Source organism: Agelaius phoeniceus, chromosome 2 (genome assembly GCF_051311805.1).
Source record: "Agelaius phoeniceus isolate bAgePho1 chromosome 2, bAgePho1.hap1, whole genome shotgun sequence".
Classification (NCBI taxonomy): Eukaryota; Metazoa; Chordata; class Aves; order Passeriformes; family Icteridae; genus Agelaius; species Agelaius phoeniceus.
Window position 1 is genome coordinate 106,734,447 of NC_135266.1, and position 19,602 is coordinate 106,754,048.

General features: G+C 36.6%; 1 protein-coding gene across 9 annotated transcripts in view; it reads right to left on the minus strand.

The window, feature by feature from the left end:
* LOC129134979 (uncharacterized) overlaps positions 1-19,602 on the minus strand; it is a 279,312-nt gene that overhangs the window by 134,072 nt on the left and 125,638 nt on the right. For 3 of the 9 annotated variants that reach the window (XR_013181070.1, XR_013181065.1, XR_013181067.1), the window contains one exon: positions 1,890-1,998. The exons of 5 other annotated variants lie outside the window; for them this stretch is intronic. Coding sequence is in view for 1 of the 4 variants with exons in the window: in XM_077174500.1 (XP_077030615.1) it covers positions 6,866-7,062 (197 nt within the window). In the remaining 3 variants the exon portion in view is untranslated. Of the gene's footprint in view, positions 1-1,889; positions 1,999-6,865; positions 7,063-19,602 lie in introns of all 9 variants that reach the window. One more of the 9 variants, XM_077174500.1, reaches the window with a different exon arrangement.

A 19,602-nucleotide genomic window follows, 5' to 3' on the forward strand; every position in this document is an offset into this window, starting at 1 on the left:
GCCAATTATTTCCATCCCAGCATTGTTCCTCAGATTAGATTGCTCTCCCTCACTCACAATTGTCCTGTTCCCACTGTTTTCTCTTGGCCTTTATTTTATTGAAGAGAAATAAAGCTGTTAGTATGCTCACAATAATCTTTCCCTTCCCACTATTTGTTTTAGTCCCATTTCCTTCCACGAGTGCTACACCTAAATTCATGCTTCCTACACCTGGGCACTCCAAATACTTGGCAGCATTCCTTGGGAGGTTGCTGTGGTGCCTCACGTGGAAGCATTACTAATTTTATTTCATTATCTGAAAGTTCCAACTTGAAGCTATTTTAAATTGCATAAACCTTGCTTATGGCCTTATCAGATCACTGGAGTTGCAGTTATTTTGGATGAATTTACCTGAAATCCTCCAAATATAAGTCATAAAAGAGGAAAATGTGCAACCACTATACCACTTTCTCCTTGCTTTGTGAAGGAAGTCCTAGTACAGATAAATAGGTTTTCACAGATAAAGAGGCTTTGCAGCAAGTAACAGGCTGGACTGAATATCTCAGGAGTTTCACTTGACCAATGCAAAGTCATGAAGGTTTTCTTCACATCTCACCAATCCTGCTTACATACAAGCATTTGAACAGTTTTTCATGGGACATAAGTGCTAAGACAAAATTCTTTATGAGAGGGGATAACTAAGGAAATTTTAATGAAAATCACTGTCAGTCAAATTACAGAATATTTGGAAGATTGCTGAACACAAGTACAAAAAATTAAAAGTAGAGTTATTCATCAAAGCAGAAGTTATTATGGGTACTTGTTATCCTACTTGGTGCTCAGAAACCAAAAATCAGAATAATTCTCAGAAGAGCAAACACTGAACAACTTCACTCCTTGAACCACAATACCAAAATGATTAAATTCCAGATAGTTCAGGCTCATAGACAAATTCATGGACAGGATGTCCATAAAGAGATACTGAAGGGTATGTGTACAATGTCCCCTCTAGCATCACACATCCAAAAATAAGGGACTATGAGGGAAATGGATTACCATTCAGACCCAAAATCCCAGTCACAGAAGGTTCAAGGGATGTCATTTCACATAAATAAGAAATATTTTTTCAGAATGTAATTTCTGATACTTTTTAATGCCAGACTATCAACCACCATGCCCCTCATAAACCAAAAATCATCAGATTTTTCATTCTTTATGAAAATTCTATTTTCTTAGGCCAGAACTATCGTAAATATATCATTGACAGTGTCATAACTAAGCATATGTGCTGATCTTTTCAAAGTTTCTCTTTTCTGAAATTACTGGTCTTGTTTTGCAGTCTGCAATGTATTCTTTCACATAAAACTTTGGATGATTGCTCTAGTTTGCAAAACACCCTACTCTCAAGCATAAACAGGATTTCTTCACAAGTAATTCTTGTCAGTAATGTGTAACTTCCAGAGATCTACAACATATACAAATACAAGGCAAATTTCCACCCCTGAATCTGAAATAGGATACAATAATTCTACCAAAGGCTTATCTTTGGTATATATAAAAAATAGTCAATTTTTCTTCCTGAAAAATCCCTATTTCACAATTAACTCTTTAGTTAGGGAAGGGAAAAATCAAATATGAAACAGAAATTTAAAAGGAAGAGGCAAATGCTGAGAAAAAGGCATTTTAAATAAGAAGAATCATTGTGATGATCTTCTGAAGATATTAGAAAGGCAAAACCAACCAAGTGTTCTAGTTGTTTTTCATTGTTTTCTACTTTTTTCTTTTGTTTTTTACTTTAGGATAATGCATCTTCTTGCAGATCAGAAAGCAAATCATATTCTGGGCTGCATCAAAAGCAGCATGGCCAGCAGATGCCTCTTGCTCTGTACTCCACTCTCATGAGACCCCACCTGGAGTTTTGTGTCCAGCTCTGGGGCTCCCAGGACAACACAGACTTGGATTTGTTGGAGAGAGGCCAGAGGAGGCCACAGAAATGATCAGAGGGCTGGAGCAACTCTCCTATGAAGACAAGATGAGAGAGTTCAGTTGTCAGGCCTGGAGGAGAGAAGGCTTGGGGAAAACTTTACTGGAACCCTTCAATTCTTGAGGGGATTTAGAAAGCTGGAAGTGACTTTTTACAAGAGCTTGTAGCAATAAGATGGAGGGGATGAATTTCAGCTAAAAGAGAACACATATATGTTAGATACTAGGAGGAAATTCTTCCCTCTGAGGGTGGTGAGACACTGGCATGCATTTCCAGAGAAGCTGTGGATGCCCCATCCCTGACAATTTCCAAGGCCAGGTTGGATGGGACATTGAGCACCCCCTTCTAGTGGAAGATGTCCTTGCTTGTGGCAGGGGGGTTGGAACAAGATCATCCTGACCCTGAGATGAGCTCAGTTGGTCAGAGAATGATGTTAATGCTGTGAGTTTGATCCCTGTATGGACCATTCACTTTAGGGGTGGATCCTTGTGGGTCCCATCCAACTCGGAATAGTCTGTAAGTTTGTGATCTTTCATGTCTCCTCCAACCAAAGCCATTCTATGATCTGTGACTCTTTGGCAGGACCAGCTCTTTGCAAAAAAATTTTTGTCCTGAGATTTTATCACTTGTGATTGTGATCTTAACTTAGCCAGATTCTACACAAGAACAAAGCTGTTATTGCTGTTGTTTTGTACGTCTCTGTTAAAAAGCGATGACAAATATCAGGTTATTTTGGACTAACGTTATTTCTGTAATGTTAAAGATGCCCTTTCTGTGAACAGCATATAAGCATTAAAAGGACTTCTACTTATCAATAACAGAGGCTCAGAAAATGACAGCCCTGAAAAGAACCTCATACACTTGAGATGCTCTTGGAATCAGACTAACTTCTATTTCAAAACATCAGAGAACTATGACACTCAGTGAGAAAATGTGACTTTCTGATCATTTGAGAGTTCTTCTTGCACCTGTTATTCATATGCAATGCATTTGGAAGGAGACTTGAATAAGGGGCAACAACTTAATCACACTTTCTAAGGCTTTTTGTGGTGGGGATTACAGACCAAGAAGAATACTCAAGAGACAGAGAGACTTAATTTGTTTCCTATCTTAAATCAAAGCAGATGCAGTCAGTCATTCCCAAGTTCATAACAATGCAAATCCATGTATAGTACCAAAAGCAAATAACTTTTGCTGACTTCACCGATCTATCAAGGCTCTTGGTTTTAAGGAGGAAAATCTAGAGGCTTTCATGTGCCACCAAAATTCAAACACCACCGTTTTAAGCTTTGATCATTCTTTGCTCCATAGGCTTCTCCAAGTCCTTGCTCTTAGCAAGTTGACAGTCAGGTTTGAATATTCTGTGTCATTAAGGTAATGTAGAAAAGGATTACCTGGAGAATAAGATCAAAGGATCTTTGGTGGGATTAACCTAGCAGCACTTTTAAAAACATTGGGTTTAAAAGGAGGCTTTTACTTAAATTTCAGTCAACTGTAATGAATTTTGTTTCAGCAGTCTAAAACCTGGGGGTTCATCTAGTTTTTGCTGCCTTTGTTTTATCCAGTAGATTATTAAGATGTGCAACATCTTAACTACTGTCTTGAAATTATGTGCAACTACTGTCCTTGAAATTATGATTTACAACATTGTTGCAATAGCATAAAAAGTACAGTGTCAAAATTGCTTAAAGCCAGGGTGCAAATTGCTTAAAGATTTACAGAATTCTCCTCTCCACTGAGCAAGAAGATCATGGTCTCTCTTTCCTCATTTGGCATGCTATGACAGAGATGACACCTTTTTGTTTTCTAATTCAAGTGAGCAATTCAGTCTAAAACTCCTGTAAAATAAATTGGTGACACAGCAAAACTTGCCTAGAGCAAACCATGAAAAATCTTTGTCTACCTCTCTTGTGGAGAAAAAAAAAAGTTCTGAAGATAACACAGGTATGAATTGCACTGTTTATAAAAGAAATTGTGCCTGATAATCCTTTCTACACAAACCACAGACCTTCCCAACATCCTGGAGGCATCTTCTGTATTAAAAAAAACCCAACCAACAAACCCTCCTTCTCCCTGTTTTCTACCTTGGTTCAGAGAAGCTGAATTGCTCAATGGAAGTTACAAAACAGTGGTGCTTCTTGAGGCACTTTAAGGTATTTTAGAAGGGGAATAAGATGTTTAGATTATTTAAATGAATGGCCCGAAAGGGAAAAGGGAAATCTCAGGCTCTGAGTCACCACTGGCTGAAATGGAAAGTAAAAGGCCTCAGACTGGCAGCCTGAACTTTAGCTTGAATGAACCAAGTGCAAAGTTGGCCCATGGCTCAAGCAACTGCCTAAAGGTTTTTGAGAATGTATCAACAACACTAGAGGACCGTGTGTGCTTTGGGGCAAGACATCAATACATGGTAAAAACCACTCTACAACAACACCAATGGAAATAAAACTGCATGGTTTCACAATCATGTTTTCATTGCTTATGGAGATGCAACTTTTCCCTACAACACCAAGTCTTACACATCTTTCATTGCAGTGCTCTATCCTCAGCTCCTTATAGGAGGAGACTAATTATTTCAAGAGATGAGCATGGATATAATTAAGATCAGAACCTCCCCTTGTAAACTGCAGACTACTGTGAATCTAGAAATTATTTTCTTATCAATTACATTAAAATGGACAAGAAGAAAGCCTTCCACTTAAAAAAAATCTTCCTTCCAGTAGCAAATCTCTTCCTTTAAAAAAAAAAAGTTAAAACAAAATGTTTTGTTACCATGAGAATAATTTCAAGCAGCGTGTTTGAATACCAAATACAACAGCACTGTCTTTTGCACTGTTTGTGCCATACGTATGACAGATTATTTAATCTTTTAATTTACCATTGTAAGGTATAAAAATTGAGACAATTTCACATAGACTAAATAAACTTGAAGACATAACATTTCCACACAGTGTATGAATTTGTAAAGCACAGTGAGTATGTGAAAATGTTTGCCATTATTAACATGCATCTGCTGTTCAGCAGGAATATCAAAATGTATTATTGCATCCAACAAGCTACACAAAAGACCAGTAAACAGATTCTTCTCTTAAACTAATGGGACTAGTTAATGGACATTCTGGAGAAAGGGTACAGCTTGCAATCATGTCAAAGTCCAGCTGAAAACTGAATGCATATGCAGGGTATAAATTATCCAGAATGAATCCAGTTAATCCAGATCATGACCTTTTTAAGATAATGGGCTTTAAGATTTTAAGATAATGGGATCCCTAATTTTTATTGTCAATATTTAATTACTTATTTGCATATTTATATTTTCCTATGCATGTTTATATTTTCTTATTCAGTTTTTGAGGTTTTTTGCTTGGATAATTTTGGCCCATAAATGTTCAAGGTAGGCCAAAAACTTTTTTTTAAAAAAAGCCTGTTTGTTATCTGAGGACAACTTACAGTTAGTTCACATACATAATTTAATTTCAAATACACAGTCCTCACTCTGAAGTTAAACCATCCTAAAGATCAACAAAAGTTCAGAATACACTCTGAGAAAATACTGCCTTTGATACACTCATAAATATTAATTACATTTATAGGATAGCAATACAAATTCTACCAAGTACCACAGGTCCCTACAGTTATTAAACAGCAGGAAAAAATACAGATAGAAATGATGTAATTATTAGTGTTTCTGAAACTTTAAACTCTGTTACACAGTTTGCCAGACATTTCCCTCCCACTGTTCCTCCCACTCCCCCAGTTTTAACAAGAATAGTTGGAATAAAATTAATCTCATACTGATAATAAGATAAATGCTATCATTTGTAATAAGACAGACCATCATATAGTATGTAACAGAAGCCAGCAAAGCAAACTCTTTAACAGTAAAATTCTAACAAAATAACAAGCCATCAAAATTTACAAACAACCACAAACAGTTAAAATGTCACAGAACAGATGTAATAATAAACACAGTTCAAAAACCAGGCACACCCATGCCAAGGCAAATACACTGCACATTTTAATTTTTCAGGAGGAAATGTAGCACGTAGCAGCTAAAGGAATGACAAAGCAAAAAGAAACAAAGTACAAACATAATAATTTTCAAAGGTTAATGGTTACACCACAGGCTTATAGTCACTGATCACATTTTTACTACCTATGCCTGCAGATAATTCTTTTCTTTTCCCCCTGAAGATGGCAGGACTATTATGTGTTGATTTTGTGTGCATTTTTAGTTGTCTTTTCTAGAAGTGCAAATCTTGAAAATTAGCATTGTAGAGCCCAAAAACGAAGAAAAAGAACTGGCAAAATATTGGAACAAAAAAGTTATTGTAGAAACAGAAATTCATTACTTTCATACTCTGTCAAACTAATAATAATATGCACTTGGAAAGAAAAGCAAAATCTTATTTTAAATGGCATTTGCTAAAGCTACATTAACAAAAGGATTTGTGGCCCTGTCACGAAAAAAACATTGACCCTTGACCTTTTTTCAGTTTAGAGAAGGAGAATAGCCAGAATCTTGTGTATCAAACAAATGTTTGTTTTGTATAAACCTTCTCCCAATTTTCTTAGTTTGCTGCAAAAGCGGAGGGGAAAAAAAAAAACCAAGGACAATGAAAAAAGAAAAGAAGAAGAAACTGCCCCGGACGAAAGGCTCGATTTAGAAACAGTGCAAGGCTGCTTCTAAACAGTCATGTGACTTTTTTTTTGCTAACAGCCATGTGCTCGCGTATCATTTTACTCTGAAATAACTCTGCGGATTTCAGCTCAACCTGCCTTTGCTTATAATGCATGACATAGCCTGTGAGGGAGCCTGAGAACTGTCCCTCTTCAAAAGCAAGGTTCCCATGCTTGGCCTGTCACCATGGAAGCAGATGCCTTTTTTTGCTTACCCCTGCTTACCTCTTTGCAGCCACGAGCTGCTCCCTATTGTTAAAAGGGGTACGCCTTGATTTTTCTTCGTCGTGACTGAACTTGCCTCTTCTTCAAAGGGCACGATGCTGCAGGTCATTGGTCTAGACTGTTTGCACGGTCCAGAGAACAGCCTTGATGTAACCCTTGCTCCGTCTGTGCCACACCACCAGCCGTGCGACTGCAGACTGTAGGGGGACATCGGAGATCTGTATTTGAAAAGAAGTCCGTCCGATTTTGCCATTGTGCCTTTTCAGTCATCGATCGAATGAATATCGAACCTTCTGTCGTTGCATGTGTGAAATAGATAGCTTAGCAAGCACTTTTGTGCCCAAACCTGTGCAGTGGGCCAAACTCTTCCTTTATTCACAAGTATTATTGGTTTTTTGTAGTGTAGTAATTTCTTGGGAACTTTAATAACAATGTTTTTACGTTAGACCAGCCTCACAGCAGAATCTCTTTGTTTTAACCTGCTTGATTTAGCACTTAATTTTTTTTTTTTAAAAGGTGCTTTCTCTTTTAATCATTTCCAGTTGAACATCAGCCCTCTTAAAGTGCAAGGGAGGCTGATTTGGAATCAGTATGAACAGCCTGGAATTGTGAGGGGTTTCAAAACAAGATACTGACTGGAGGTTTGCTGCCATAAGGCTTTAAAATTAACATAGGAGAAAAACAAATGCGAACTTGGAAAGCTTCCAAAATTAATTCAAAAAGTAAAAAAATCAAAAAAATATTGCTTTTTTGTTTGTTTGCTTGTTTGTTAGATACAATAAAGCAGAAAGTCTTAAAGAAAATACAGATATTCTAATAGTTAAAATAACCCTGACAGTGGTAACTAGAACTCTAAAAGAATTTATATTCTTTTTTTCCCCTTGATATAGAAAGAGAAAGAATTTGGAAAATTACCATGGGTTTTTGCTCTTCTGTACCAGTGCAAAAACATTTTTGATACTCACTGGTCAACTTTTTTTTTTAATATATATTTTATTTTAAAGATGAAACAGTTAAATGTCCATTGCAAGAAATTATGAAAATCATGCTAAACCACTGAGAAAGTGTAGCTGAAATATTCAGGCAGAGTTCAACAGAACTCCAGGAATTTCAGGGAGGAGTGAAGAAAAAGATTCTCTAACACCTTCGAATTAAAAAAAAAAATCCAAACAGAATTGTAGCTAACGTGGAAAATTATATCAGTCGGTAAGCAAGTTTTTACTCTTCTTTTAATGGAATGGCAAAATCTCTGATCACTGCTTGTCAAAACAAACTAATAATCTACTGAAAGACATCAGGAACTACTTGTACAATATGCCAGCCTCTACTCTGTTCTAACAAAATTTGGATTGCATCAAAAAGGGGCTGAAATATTCTTCAGGATGCTGCTAGCCCAGAGCTGTCTGTATATGACATCAGTATATATATTTTTGAGATACCACTGTCTCATACTTCAAGGCATACCTATTTTCTCTAATTGCCGCAGGCAAAGGGGAGGTGCACTAAAGAATAAAGAAGGTTATTGTGACAGATGAAACATAATTCACAATGAGTACTCTTTTCATCCAGACTTAAGTAGCAGAGGATTACTCCAAGCTGAATTTTAGGGGAGTATGTATGATCTAATAATATGAGGACAGGCCACAAGCTGAAAGGCAATATAAACCAATTATGTTTTTGCTGATTGTTTGTGGGGTTTTGTTGTTGGGGTTCACCCCCCCCCCCCTCCACACACACCCTTTCTCTTTTCTGGAAATAGAAGAATTATTAACGTGAAGAGGGTCTGAAGAAACACGGGGAAAAGTAAGAAATGCCAAGAAATAAAAGTTGGAATTTTCTGGAATGGATATTGACAAATGCTTATTCTATATTTCTGCTTCATGACACTTTAATGAAATAAGATCATGCCTTTTCTTCAGTAATTATGCACTGTGAAAGTAGGTAAACTAATTTTGATACACTTATTGAACTTGTCTTGCTTCCGAGAAATTCATACTTGAGTCTTCTAAAAATGCTGTGTGATGTCAAGTTTAGATGTAGATAACTGTGATAGTAAAATAACTTTCTGCTAAGTGTGTGTACATTGCTTTTCTGAGTCACTGTTTTAATATTTAAACAGTAAATGGGTAAGCTTGCATGAGTATTTTATGTTTATTTCCTTATAGCATGCTTTTGGCTTAGCACAAATTACAGTATTGCATTTCGAAAGGCTTAATTTTTTTATAGTTTCAGTTTTCATAAAAGAACTCTTCTTGTATGACCTAAAATTGCACTCAGACTGTCTGGACATTTTAACTAGTTAAACTGCAGAAACTGCTAAGATGCTTGGCAGAAAAGAAATAGAAAATGTCCCATTTTGTCTATAGAAATGTTAGTTTAGATTAATTACTTTTTAAAGTAATAGGTAACTTTAAAAAATCCATTTTAATGTAATTTTATTAAAGCATTCATTGATCTTCTCAAAACCATTTCTATAAATTTTATATAATTTTTACTGTATACAATTATACTAAATTGTATAATTTAGTATGCAAAATAAAACTCTTTTTAGATATGGATTCTAAATGTGTTCTTTGAGTGTTCATCATTTTTAAAAAATCCCAGACAAAAAACCTCAAGCAACTATGAATTAAATGTTTATTTTCATATATTTTGGATTTTTTAAATTACACAAAATCTTCTTAGAAGCAGAGCTAATAAAACTCTGCTTCTAATTGAAAATTAATTATTACTAGGACTTGGTTTATATCTTTGAGATTTTGGACTGAAATACAAAATAAATATTAATTGGAACAGGTTTTCTGTTATTCAATGCTGCTGCATGTCAGACCAGCTAAGACAATTTAACAACTTAACATCTAATGTTCCATAAACAAACAGCAAGGAAATGGCAAAAAACAAGCACATGAAATTATTATATTTTATAAACCAGAAAAGAACAATGCTGTTTTGTTTTTAGAGGCTGTTACTGAATTATTCTCTTACATAATACAATTTCATGTAATTCTTAAAACCTAAAACCAATGTAAGAATTTCATAAACACCATATGCAATTAAGTGGATTTTGGTGAATAAGCAGTATGCATTAAGCACACAGCAGTACTATATTTTAAAGAAAGAATGAGCAGTCAGAAAACGTATAAAATACAGCAAGAAAGCTGCTAGGTTGAAAGCATACATTTTAATATTTTAGTTCGCAAGGGGAGCGGCAGCCAAAAGACCATTCTAACCACCTGACAAACAGCAACAAACAACAGCTCTCGAGTCAAAATATTTATTAGGGTGTCATGTCAATGTACAGGCTAGCATATGTGCCAAGGAGAAATTATTCTATTATCCTCAGCTGAGTGAACCAGCAACAATGAACGTACACATTTGTAAATATACATGGAACGGAGAATGTTCTTTCAAAGCACACATCCATTTAATTTTCATTGATCATTTTAAAAATATATCCAAAAGTGTGAAGTACAAGTTACATTAATTCCTGTGACAATTTTTATACAAATGTTATTGTTGCCCTGTCACTTTGCACTTGCAATCCATGGTAAAGTTTCTTAGGAAGAAATATATACTTTAGCATTTGTTTCAGGACAGAAGTGGCATTTTAGCTACACTGACATTATTTTAAGCAATAGATCTTCTATTAATAAACTTTCAAAAACATATATTTTAGGGGTATTCATATCGGTAGACTTGTTTTGTTCTCCTCAAAATTAGTTTGAAGTATAATTTATTATTGACGAGGCGCGTAAAACTTTCAGCAAAATTGCAGATGAAGGTTGTCTTTGGAAAAGTAGGGAAAAGAGAGCACAACAGATGACGCCTGTGTGCAACAAAAGAATCTCTTAAGATGAATAATGTTTTAATACTGAAACAAAATACAAGCACTTGCATAATTCCCAAATCAAAAAATATATAGTATCACACATTATTTAAATTATTTCTGAAAAACATGCATCAGGCAGAATGAATATATGCCAAATTCACCACGTAGTTTTTAATTGCCAGTGTTTAAATTTTTTTTAAAGAGAAGAAGGAGGGGAAAAGAGCTCTTCCCCTCCCCTGCAAACAGCTTTGATTTTAAGCAAATCTAAGTGTGCAGGTACAGTTGTCTTATCCCATAGCCTATAAAGCTTTACAAACCTACGTCTGATATTAAGATTTGTAATATTTTGGGAGCAACAAAGAATACAGCAACTCAGGAGACAACACTGGGAATGTAGGAAATCACAGACTTTGATTCTATACGACAAGCTGGATAGGAGTCAAAGCTGCCACATGTGGTGTGAAAAAATGCCACCCCGGTGTGAACAAAGGGTTTAAAATGGAGTCAAGAAGCGTGCAAGCTCAATGTCTAAGCTTTTCCTGTGAATTGTACTGCCACAACCTGCAGGATATCAAGTGGGCTGGGAAGAATAGAGTGCCTTTGGAAGCTACAATGGAGTAGCGGTGGCCGTCGGTGCGTTGTGGTTTCTATTGTTTTGCTCTTCTTGTTTGTGTGGCGCCACAATGCGCTGCTCTACTTCAGCGAGAAATTAAACTCTGAGCACCAAAAATAAAGTCGCAAAATTCACCGAGAAACTGATGAATGCAGTAAGTTGGATCTTGCTTATTGTAGTCCTGGTTTACAGCTCAATGAGAGAAATTACCAGCTGGATTGTGTATTTTACTGGGGCCCAAACCGCAATGCCATACATGCAAAAAATAATAAAAATAAAAAAATAAATGTTGCTCATAAATATCTCTATGGCCTTTTACTGAGATAATTATTGTAATAATATAAACATTTTTTAGGTTTATTCAAGTAGAAAGAATGTTGCACCTTATTTCCATCAACAGCTTTCCTCCTTTTATTACAACATAAAGATGTTAATCTGCATATTCAGTTCAGAAAGAACTATCTTTTAGAAATAATCTAGTAATAGCAAACTAAAAATGTATGGGTCACACACTCACAAAACTGCTATACAAACACTGCTCAACACAGAAGGTACTAAAAATCATAAATATTCTACCTAAATAAAGGAAAATACCATGTAGCTAAGGAAAAAGGAATAATAAGAAAAGAAACAGTCAAATGTATTTTTCAAAAATATGTGAACTGCAAAAAGTACAATTTCCTTGATAAGAAAATAGATTACAGTTACTAAATTCCTGAATACAAAGAATTAAAATCCAAGAAAGCACACAAGCAAAACTTGATAAACAGTAGATTTTCTAAGAATTAAAGAAACCTTCTGATTTCCTATATTACATTTGCATTTTTTATTAAGGATTAGGTCAAAAGCCACTGATTTTTAGTTTATGAATGCAGGTCAAGACAAGAACATTTTTCTATTTACTCTGTGTAACTCTGTATAGAAATCAATCCGTTACTTTCATTACAACCACACAATCAATTCCATTTAAAGTACAATGCAACAGCCAAGTCCAAGGACAATATGGATCACTGAAAATCCTTCATACTATCCATAGAATTTATTCAGTTTGACTGGGACGATTTTTCTTCTCATTAGTATTCACCAAGCTTTCACAAACAAACTTATCCTGGCTTCACCTGTTTTTAGCCCAAAGCACAAACCATAACAAAGCAAACACTAATTTACTGATACTACACCATTTTGTAAGTATTGCTCTTCAGTAAATAACACAAATATTCTCTTAAAAAACAGTTTTATGTGCCTAAATCACACTGAGCCACAAATATTTCTTCAGCTAGAATAAGACAGGACTGCATGCCACATAAACCACGCAAAATCCACACATGCAGACACACATGATGAATGCAGATGATGTATTTAAGCACTCTGTCTTAGCTATTTTTTATCACCTTACAAATACTTGTAAACACGTTCCTCTCATTTTTCTCTCCCTCATAATGCTCTTTTCAAGTTCCTAGGGGACACAAAGACAAGGTATTTAAAAAATGTAAAATATTATAAATGTCTTTCCCTACGTTCCCAAAGAATTTGCTATGATCATTTGGACAGATGCAATTTAGCCATTTTTATAATGGTTCATAATTTCATAACATTTTCATATGTACATAAATGTTCATCATTTCTTTAACATTTCTAGTTCAATATATTAAAACCTAGAGATACTATCAGACTTTAAAACTGTAAAACTCCAAAGAGTACTTTTATTTCTGGTATTTTTTATTTATTTTAATTCTTTAAGTTTATTTTGCTGGTTTCCTTTTGTTCCCAGCCTACTCTCTCAACTTTGTTTCTCCAGTATCTTAGTATTTTTTGGGTTTTAAAACATTATTTTATCTTTCTGTCTGCCTGAAACATAAGCCTGTCAAACAGATATTTTAAAAATAACAGAACAGATTGAAAAATGTCCTGTTCGGAGGTCTCTGCCCAATAAAATCTTATCTTTAATATTCTTAGCATTTGTTCCTTATTTGTTCTTTTATTGATCACTTTGTTCAACAACATGTGTCTCTCCCCAACAAGATATCAGAAAATGAAAAATGAATCTTGGAATATTGCTTCAGAATGTGCAGCCTGATGCAGACTAACAGTGCAGAGGCTGCATTTCCACGTCCAACGTTTTGATAATTTGAGATATGTAATGTCTGCGTGTTTCTTAGGGTGCCATCTCCTTTTTTAATCCAATGTATGTTTTTAAGTCTCTCTTCAATTGCTGTCCCTGCCAAGTGGCCACTCAGTGGGCAGCCTCCTCCCTTGGGCAGAAGCCAGCACTGCACACACGTACATACAGACGTGTGCACGTACAGGTGGGAATGTGCCTGTTCTGCCTTGTTATTTCAGCTGAGCCTCAAACTGGGGCCCTCGTGAACCATTTACATTTATCTCTGCCAAGCCTCACTGGGTGCATTTCGGTCATAAAGAGAATTGCATAATGCCACATTTCTTACTCCCATACAACAGCAGATAAATAGGCAAAGGGTTCACAGCACTGTGAGGGGAGAAACTGTTCTGACAGACTTGCAGTTATCCCCACTGCAAACCTTAAACAAGCATACGTAAACATCTTTTTCCTCCTGTTCAGCTGTGTTTACTTGCCACTGCTTCCCTCCCCTGGCTTCCACCAGCTCATTTCTCCCCACCTCCTGAACCTGTTTATTTTCTTTCTCCTGCCTATCTGCCAGCTGCATCTCTGAAGGATCCCCCAAAATCTGCAGTCCCACACATCCTTGTCCCAGGGGCACCCTGAGTATGTGAGTGGGGTGCAGGACTGAACAGGTTAATTCTGTACGGGCAGGTAGAGGCAAAGCTCAGGCTTTGAGAATACGAAACTGGACAGTTTGGAAGGATTACATTAAATGTAAGATGTAATATCTGCCAGTGAGATAGCAGGGATACTGTTGGGAGAGGAAAATTCACTTTCCCAGAATGCTCTCCATCTATTCAGACATTAAACAGCTGAAATGTGTGCGCTGCAGAGGTTAAGCTTGTCTGCTGAGTGCAGGACACCGAGCCGCTGAGCAGCCCCTGCCTCTCCCTCCGACTGCTACGCCAGCCTGGGGAGCCCTGACACCAATTTCACCAGCAATCTGCCCCCAGGGGCTGTTTTAAGACTGTCCCAGACCCATCTGCAAAGCTGGCCCTAGAGAGCCAGCTCAGGTCTGTTTGACATGCTACAGAACAGCTATGTAATCCAGTTCAGAGCCCGTAAATAAGCAATTTAAGGGATCTTTATTTATTAGCAAAAAACAATTCCAAGCTTTCCTCACTCAGCTGTGTAAATTAACAAACAAGGCTTTCCCCTGGCTAAAATGCACACTGGACCAGCACAGTAGCCACCTCCAAAATCAGCTCATTCCTCTCAGCAAAGGCCATTTGTCAGGGCAGATCCTCTTGCCATTTCCCAAAGCCTGCCGGATCTACGTGAGGCTCATGGGCCAGTCCAGGTAACAAGACCAAATGGTAAAGAGGCAGAGGAACACGTGGGGAAAACACAGTCTGAACGACCTCCTCTAGGACAGAAAACTACCCCCCAAACATCTGCTGCAGAGCCACTGTGGTAAGAGTGGTAAGAACAAACATCAGGGCCCCTGTCACCCTCAAGAACTTGGGGGCTACACCCTTAACCTTTACCCATCCCCTGAAGAGGATGCCTGGAAAAATCAGTCAGGAAAAATATGAGGTTAGGAAAAAATATCATCACCCTCTTCTGCAACAATGGCTGCTGGCATTTACTACCACATGGGGTAGTAAAGTCAATTCAATTTTCCCTGTGTGCAAGTGCTGGAGGTCACCACTGGGTATTAGTGCCAAAATTATTCTGATTCCTTGTGACAATATGTTTAATTCACACTTATTGGCAGTTCAATAGGAACATCTTTGCTGCAAATGCACACTCTGCACATCAGCCATCCTGTGGTGTTTAAAAATGAGAGACCAAGTGTAACATGAGAGTATTCTCTTATTGGAAAGAACTTTTCACTGCCTTCCATAATTTGTAAATCGCCTTCTGTGGGTTTATTTTAGTACCTTGATTCTATTTGAACATAGCTTATTATGATTTAATTTCCTCTGTTCTTTTTTTTTTAAACAGAGGATGGAAAAGAAAAATAAATCTCTCATGCTCTCAGCATATAACAATTGATATAATAGACTGAAATGGCTCCTTCTAATCACTTGGGGATTTTTAAGTGCATTTTATTGACATGATAAGCCATTATGAGTCCTTCAGATTTGTTATGGTTTATCATATCAAGGCTTACGGTTTTAAGTAATATTCCTAATATGCATTCACAACATCCACTCCAACAGCTTTTTTAATCTCAATTAAATACCATTAAAGATATGTATGGTACCTATGTATAAGTGGCACTAGAAGAGTGTTTATATCACTAGTGACCAAATAATGTCAGACTGGCTCAATTGCCTTCTACCTCTTCCTATACACCCAAAAGTCTTATTGCTCAGTACAAGTGCATATGAAGAGGCAACATTATTCAGCAGAATTGTAGGGGACAAAATTTTCTCATGCTATTTTTTGCTTTTTCTTTTGGCTAGGGTTCCCTTCTTTCTTTTATTCAAGGTAGTCAATAAAAGGAGATCTCTTTCACCAGCAGCTGCCTGAGCAGAACTTGAAACCTCTTGATACATTCCAGCAAAATGAACATAACCCCTGGTGTCTAGGACAACATTTGTTCTCAGAAAGAAGTAAAACTGAATGTCAAAACTCACCTGAGAGAGCAAAACTGACTGCAAAGAGCACGACCGTGCAGCTATCCTGAATGGCCACATAATTCACCTCTGTCTTCCCCAGCCTGTGCTGCAGATTTATGGTCTGCCTCTTTATGGTTTTTGCACTGAAGACTACTGTTTCTTGCCATTTCATCTTCCTTTTATCATTACATTCTGACTTCTCCACAGCCCTAGGTCCCCTGCCCTTAGGAGAAGAAAGTGGAAAGCAGCCAAGAGAGAAGTGTGCAAGGCAGAGGTGAAACAGTCAAAATAAGTATGGCTGTCAAACTGGCCAGACCTTCCATGAGCAAAAGGCAGAGACTCCTGCATTAGGAGCAGTAAGAGGGAAAGCTGCTAGAAGGTTATAAATCACTTGGAACTTAACTGTTATGAATTTATGGCAATCACTCTAAATTAGAAATAAAATAGGTGCAGCCGTCGTAGGAAGCTGAACTGGAGAAGAAGACAAAGCAAGACCTTCCAAAACACAGTACAAAAAAGGAGTGGGCAGCCTGGCAAAGCAAGCACCACATCTGGCCTAAGAACAGCCATTAAAACACCCAGAGGCTCAGTAGGATGCCAGAGGCCCACCTTAATATCTGGTGCTCTCCCATGCAACCCAAGGGCAAAAACCTTGGGAAGGGGTATAAAAATAGCCCAAGAAGTGCAATGTTCTTCAAAATCTAAAGAATCTGGGAGCTGCCACCTTGCACAGAGGCTAGACAGTATTACTCAGCTAATGCTGTATCATCTTGCCTCTTCAAGTAGAAGTACTTGGCACACTTACCTCTAATTTAAGGAAGGAAATTATATATAGATAAAAGATGAAGAGCATGTGTCATTTAACTAGAGATACCAACAGCAGAAACAAAGATATTCATGTTGTAAAACTAAAGGACGCAGATCCAAATTGTACTCATAGTTATGGACAAAAAGATGCACAATTCCCTAATCACTTTTGGCAAAATAGCTGCAAAAATCAAAGTAAGTTTTTCACTGTTGTCAGAAGTTAGCCCACTACTGAGATTACCCTCAGTACAGAATGTGGGGCCTCTCCTCTAATGGATTTTGAGTTTACGATGCAGTCTCAGAATCATTTCAATAAAACCAAAGGCTATCAAATGATTTCATAATCAATTAACACTACAGCTTAATTCCCAGTCTGCTACATCCTTCAGTGCTGCTTGGCCACATAATTGATGTCTAATTTGCCATACCATAAAAATGGCCTTGTTTATTCTCATTCCATTACCAGTAACTAGCTCATTATTCTAATGCATTCTGAAGTATTAAAAAAAAAAAAAAGTGAAAGAAAATTCCATTCTACTCTACATGCATTAGTTACCCTTATAGGTTAAAAATCATATTTAAATCAGTATAGCCCTTTCTCTTTATACATACCAAGTAACAAATTTCTTGCAGAAAATGGTCCAGTTTTTAGGAAAGTTTGTTGTGGTAAGACAAGACCAGCAAGACTGATAGATAGTAGCCCTTGAATAAAGTAAAGAATTTTCATTTTCCTGCCCAACATGACAGCAACAGTCCAAAAGTCTCTTCTAAGAAATAACTTTACATTATCACATCCTCAACTTGATTAAGATACTCCAGAGCAAAACCAGCGTGCAAGAGCAACTGAAACCTCCCCCAAAAAAAGGTTTATATCACAGTAGAAGAAATCCTCTGGACCACCACAAGGATGTTAAAGTCTGCTTTACTTTTGTATTTGACAAAAAGTCCTGTAGCACAGGTCAGTGATCAATGGCTTACCTAAGCAGGTAAAACTTGATCAAATAACTACAAATTTCTCCTCCACTACTAATGGAAGCAATGGGAGATGGAATGATTGAAAATAATTTACTGACCACTTAAAGGTAGCAAAAATCTGTTCTTGAGTTCCTTAAACAGAGCAGCTGCAGTGCAGCATCTGAGTGCATATTTCTATATTCATTTGGCCAAACATGAATCCAGGCAGAAATCCACAAAGACAAAGACACTTTCTAGAACCCTGGGCCTTTAAACTGCTGTCCTGATCTCATCTAGTCACTTGCTATTTTGTTAGACTATTAAAGACAGCATTAAATAGCTATTATTCATTCAATACTCTGTCATTTAGTATTTACTTTCCAGAATGATTTGGTTTCCTAAAGATACATCACTGCTCTTTGATTATATACAGCCATTTCAAAACTTCATGCAAGGAGGACCTTATTTTTTTTTAGGAAATGAATTACTAATATTCATGTGATTAAACTAAGTGATAAGGTATTACATTCCTGGACCACAAATATTAAATGATATTATAGCATGATAATCTAGAAGAATCCTACCCACACCTTTTTAATTCATAATTTTTGGGCTTATATTGTGAGTCAGATTTCATAAATAAAATTAATAAAAAAGAGAGAAATATAATCAACAAAAGAACCAAAATAGATCAACACTCAGAAATCTCAGATTTATATTTGCCTTTAGCAGACCAGGGGACCATGGCTCTGATATCCATGTCATTTAGAGTACCTGATGATATCTGCATCTGTATTTACATGCCACTATCAAACTTCTGGGAATATCCACAAATTTTATTTCATTGCTATATGGAAGTCAATCCCCTCCTTTTCCCAAGAACCAAATAAACAGTTTTCAAGACTGATTGTCACAGACCACCCATTTTGTAAGAAAGAGATTATTTATCCCATCATACATTTAAATATAACTAGTTCACTATTTTCTGATTTGTCAAAAAAAGAAGGTCAACCATAAATTAGTTATAACCATCTAAAGTATACAGAGAAAGAGGAGGAAAGGCCTGAGGAGACAGAATTTTGGTACCTGTAATAAAGAAAATTAATTGACCCAAGCTGTCCTTTATATGGAAATGCTCAACAGAACCTCTATCATCCCAGAAGTTGACCAATATAAATTTTACTGTTAAACAGACTTCAAGTATTTCTTTAATTTGAGGCAATTGATATATTCTCATATACACAAAGAAGCAAATTTAGGACTACTTTTCTGAGTTGTGCATATTAATTTTTTGCCTCTGCATAAAATAAAATCAGGTATAGATAACATACTAATGTGAAATGGTATTACAATAATGACCAGAAATGTTGTCTATGATCCTTTAAACACACATTTGTATCCACAAGCACAGCAATCTATCCATCCATCTACCACTCCAAGATATTAGAAAGAAACCAATGTACATAGTCTGAACAACATGTGACTCAAGAAGCACAAAGAGCAAAGCACAAAGTTTGGTTCCATGTTCTCATTTCTTTCAAAAGGCACAGTCCTTAGTACTTTGGTTTGTTTTCCACATTTCCTTAGAAGTATTTAGAATATACTTAGAGATAGAAAAAATTTATCCAGTATAGGACTAAAATGTGAGGTTTTCAGTAGTGAGTGCCATGATGTGGCCGGGGCAGGACAACCAGGGGATCAGGCCCAGCCAATAAGGATTTATGAAAGGAAGTCCTGTTTAACCAACATAATGGATGAAAGAAATTTTGTTGATGTTTAATACCTTTATCAATGGTCTGGATGAGAGGATCAAACACACCCTCA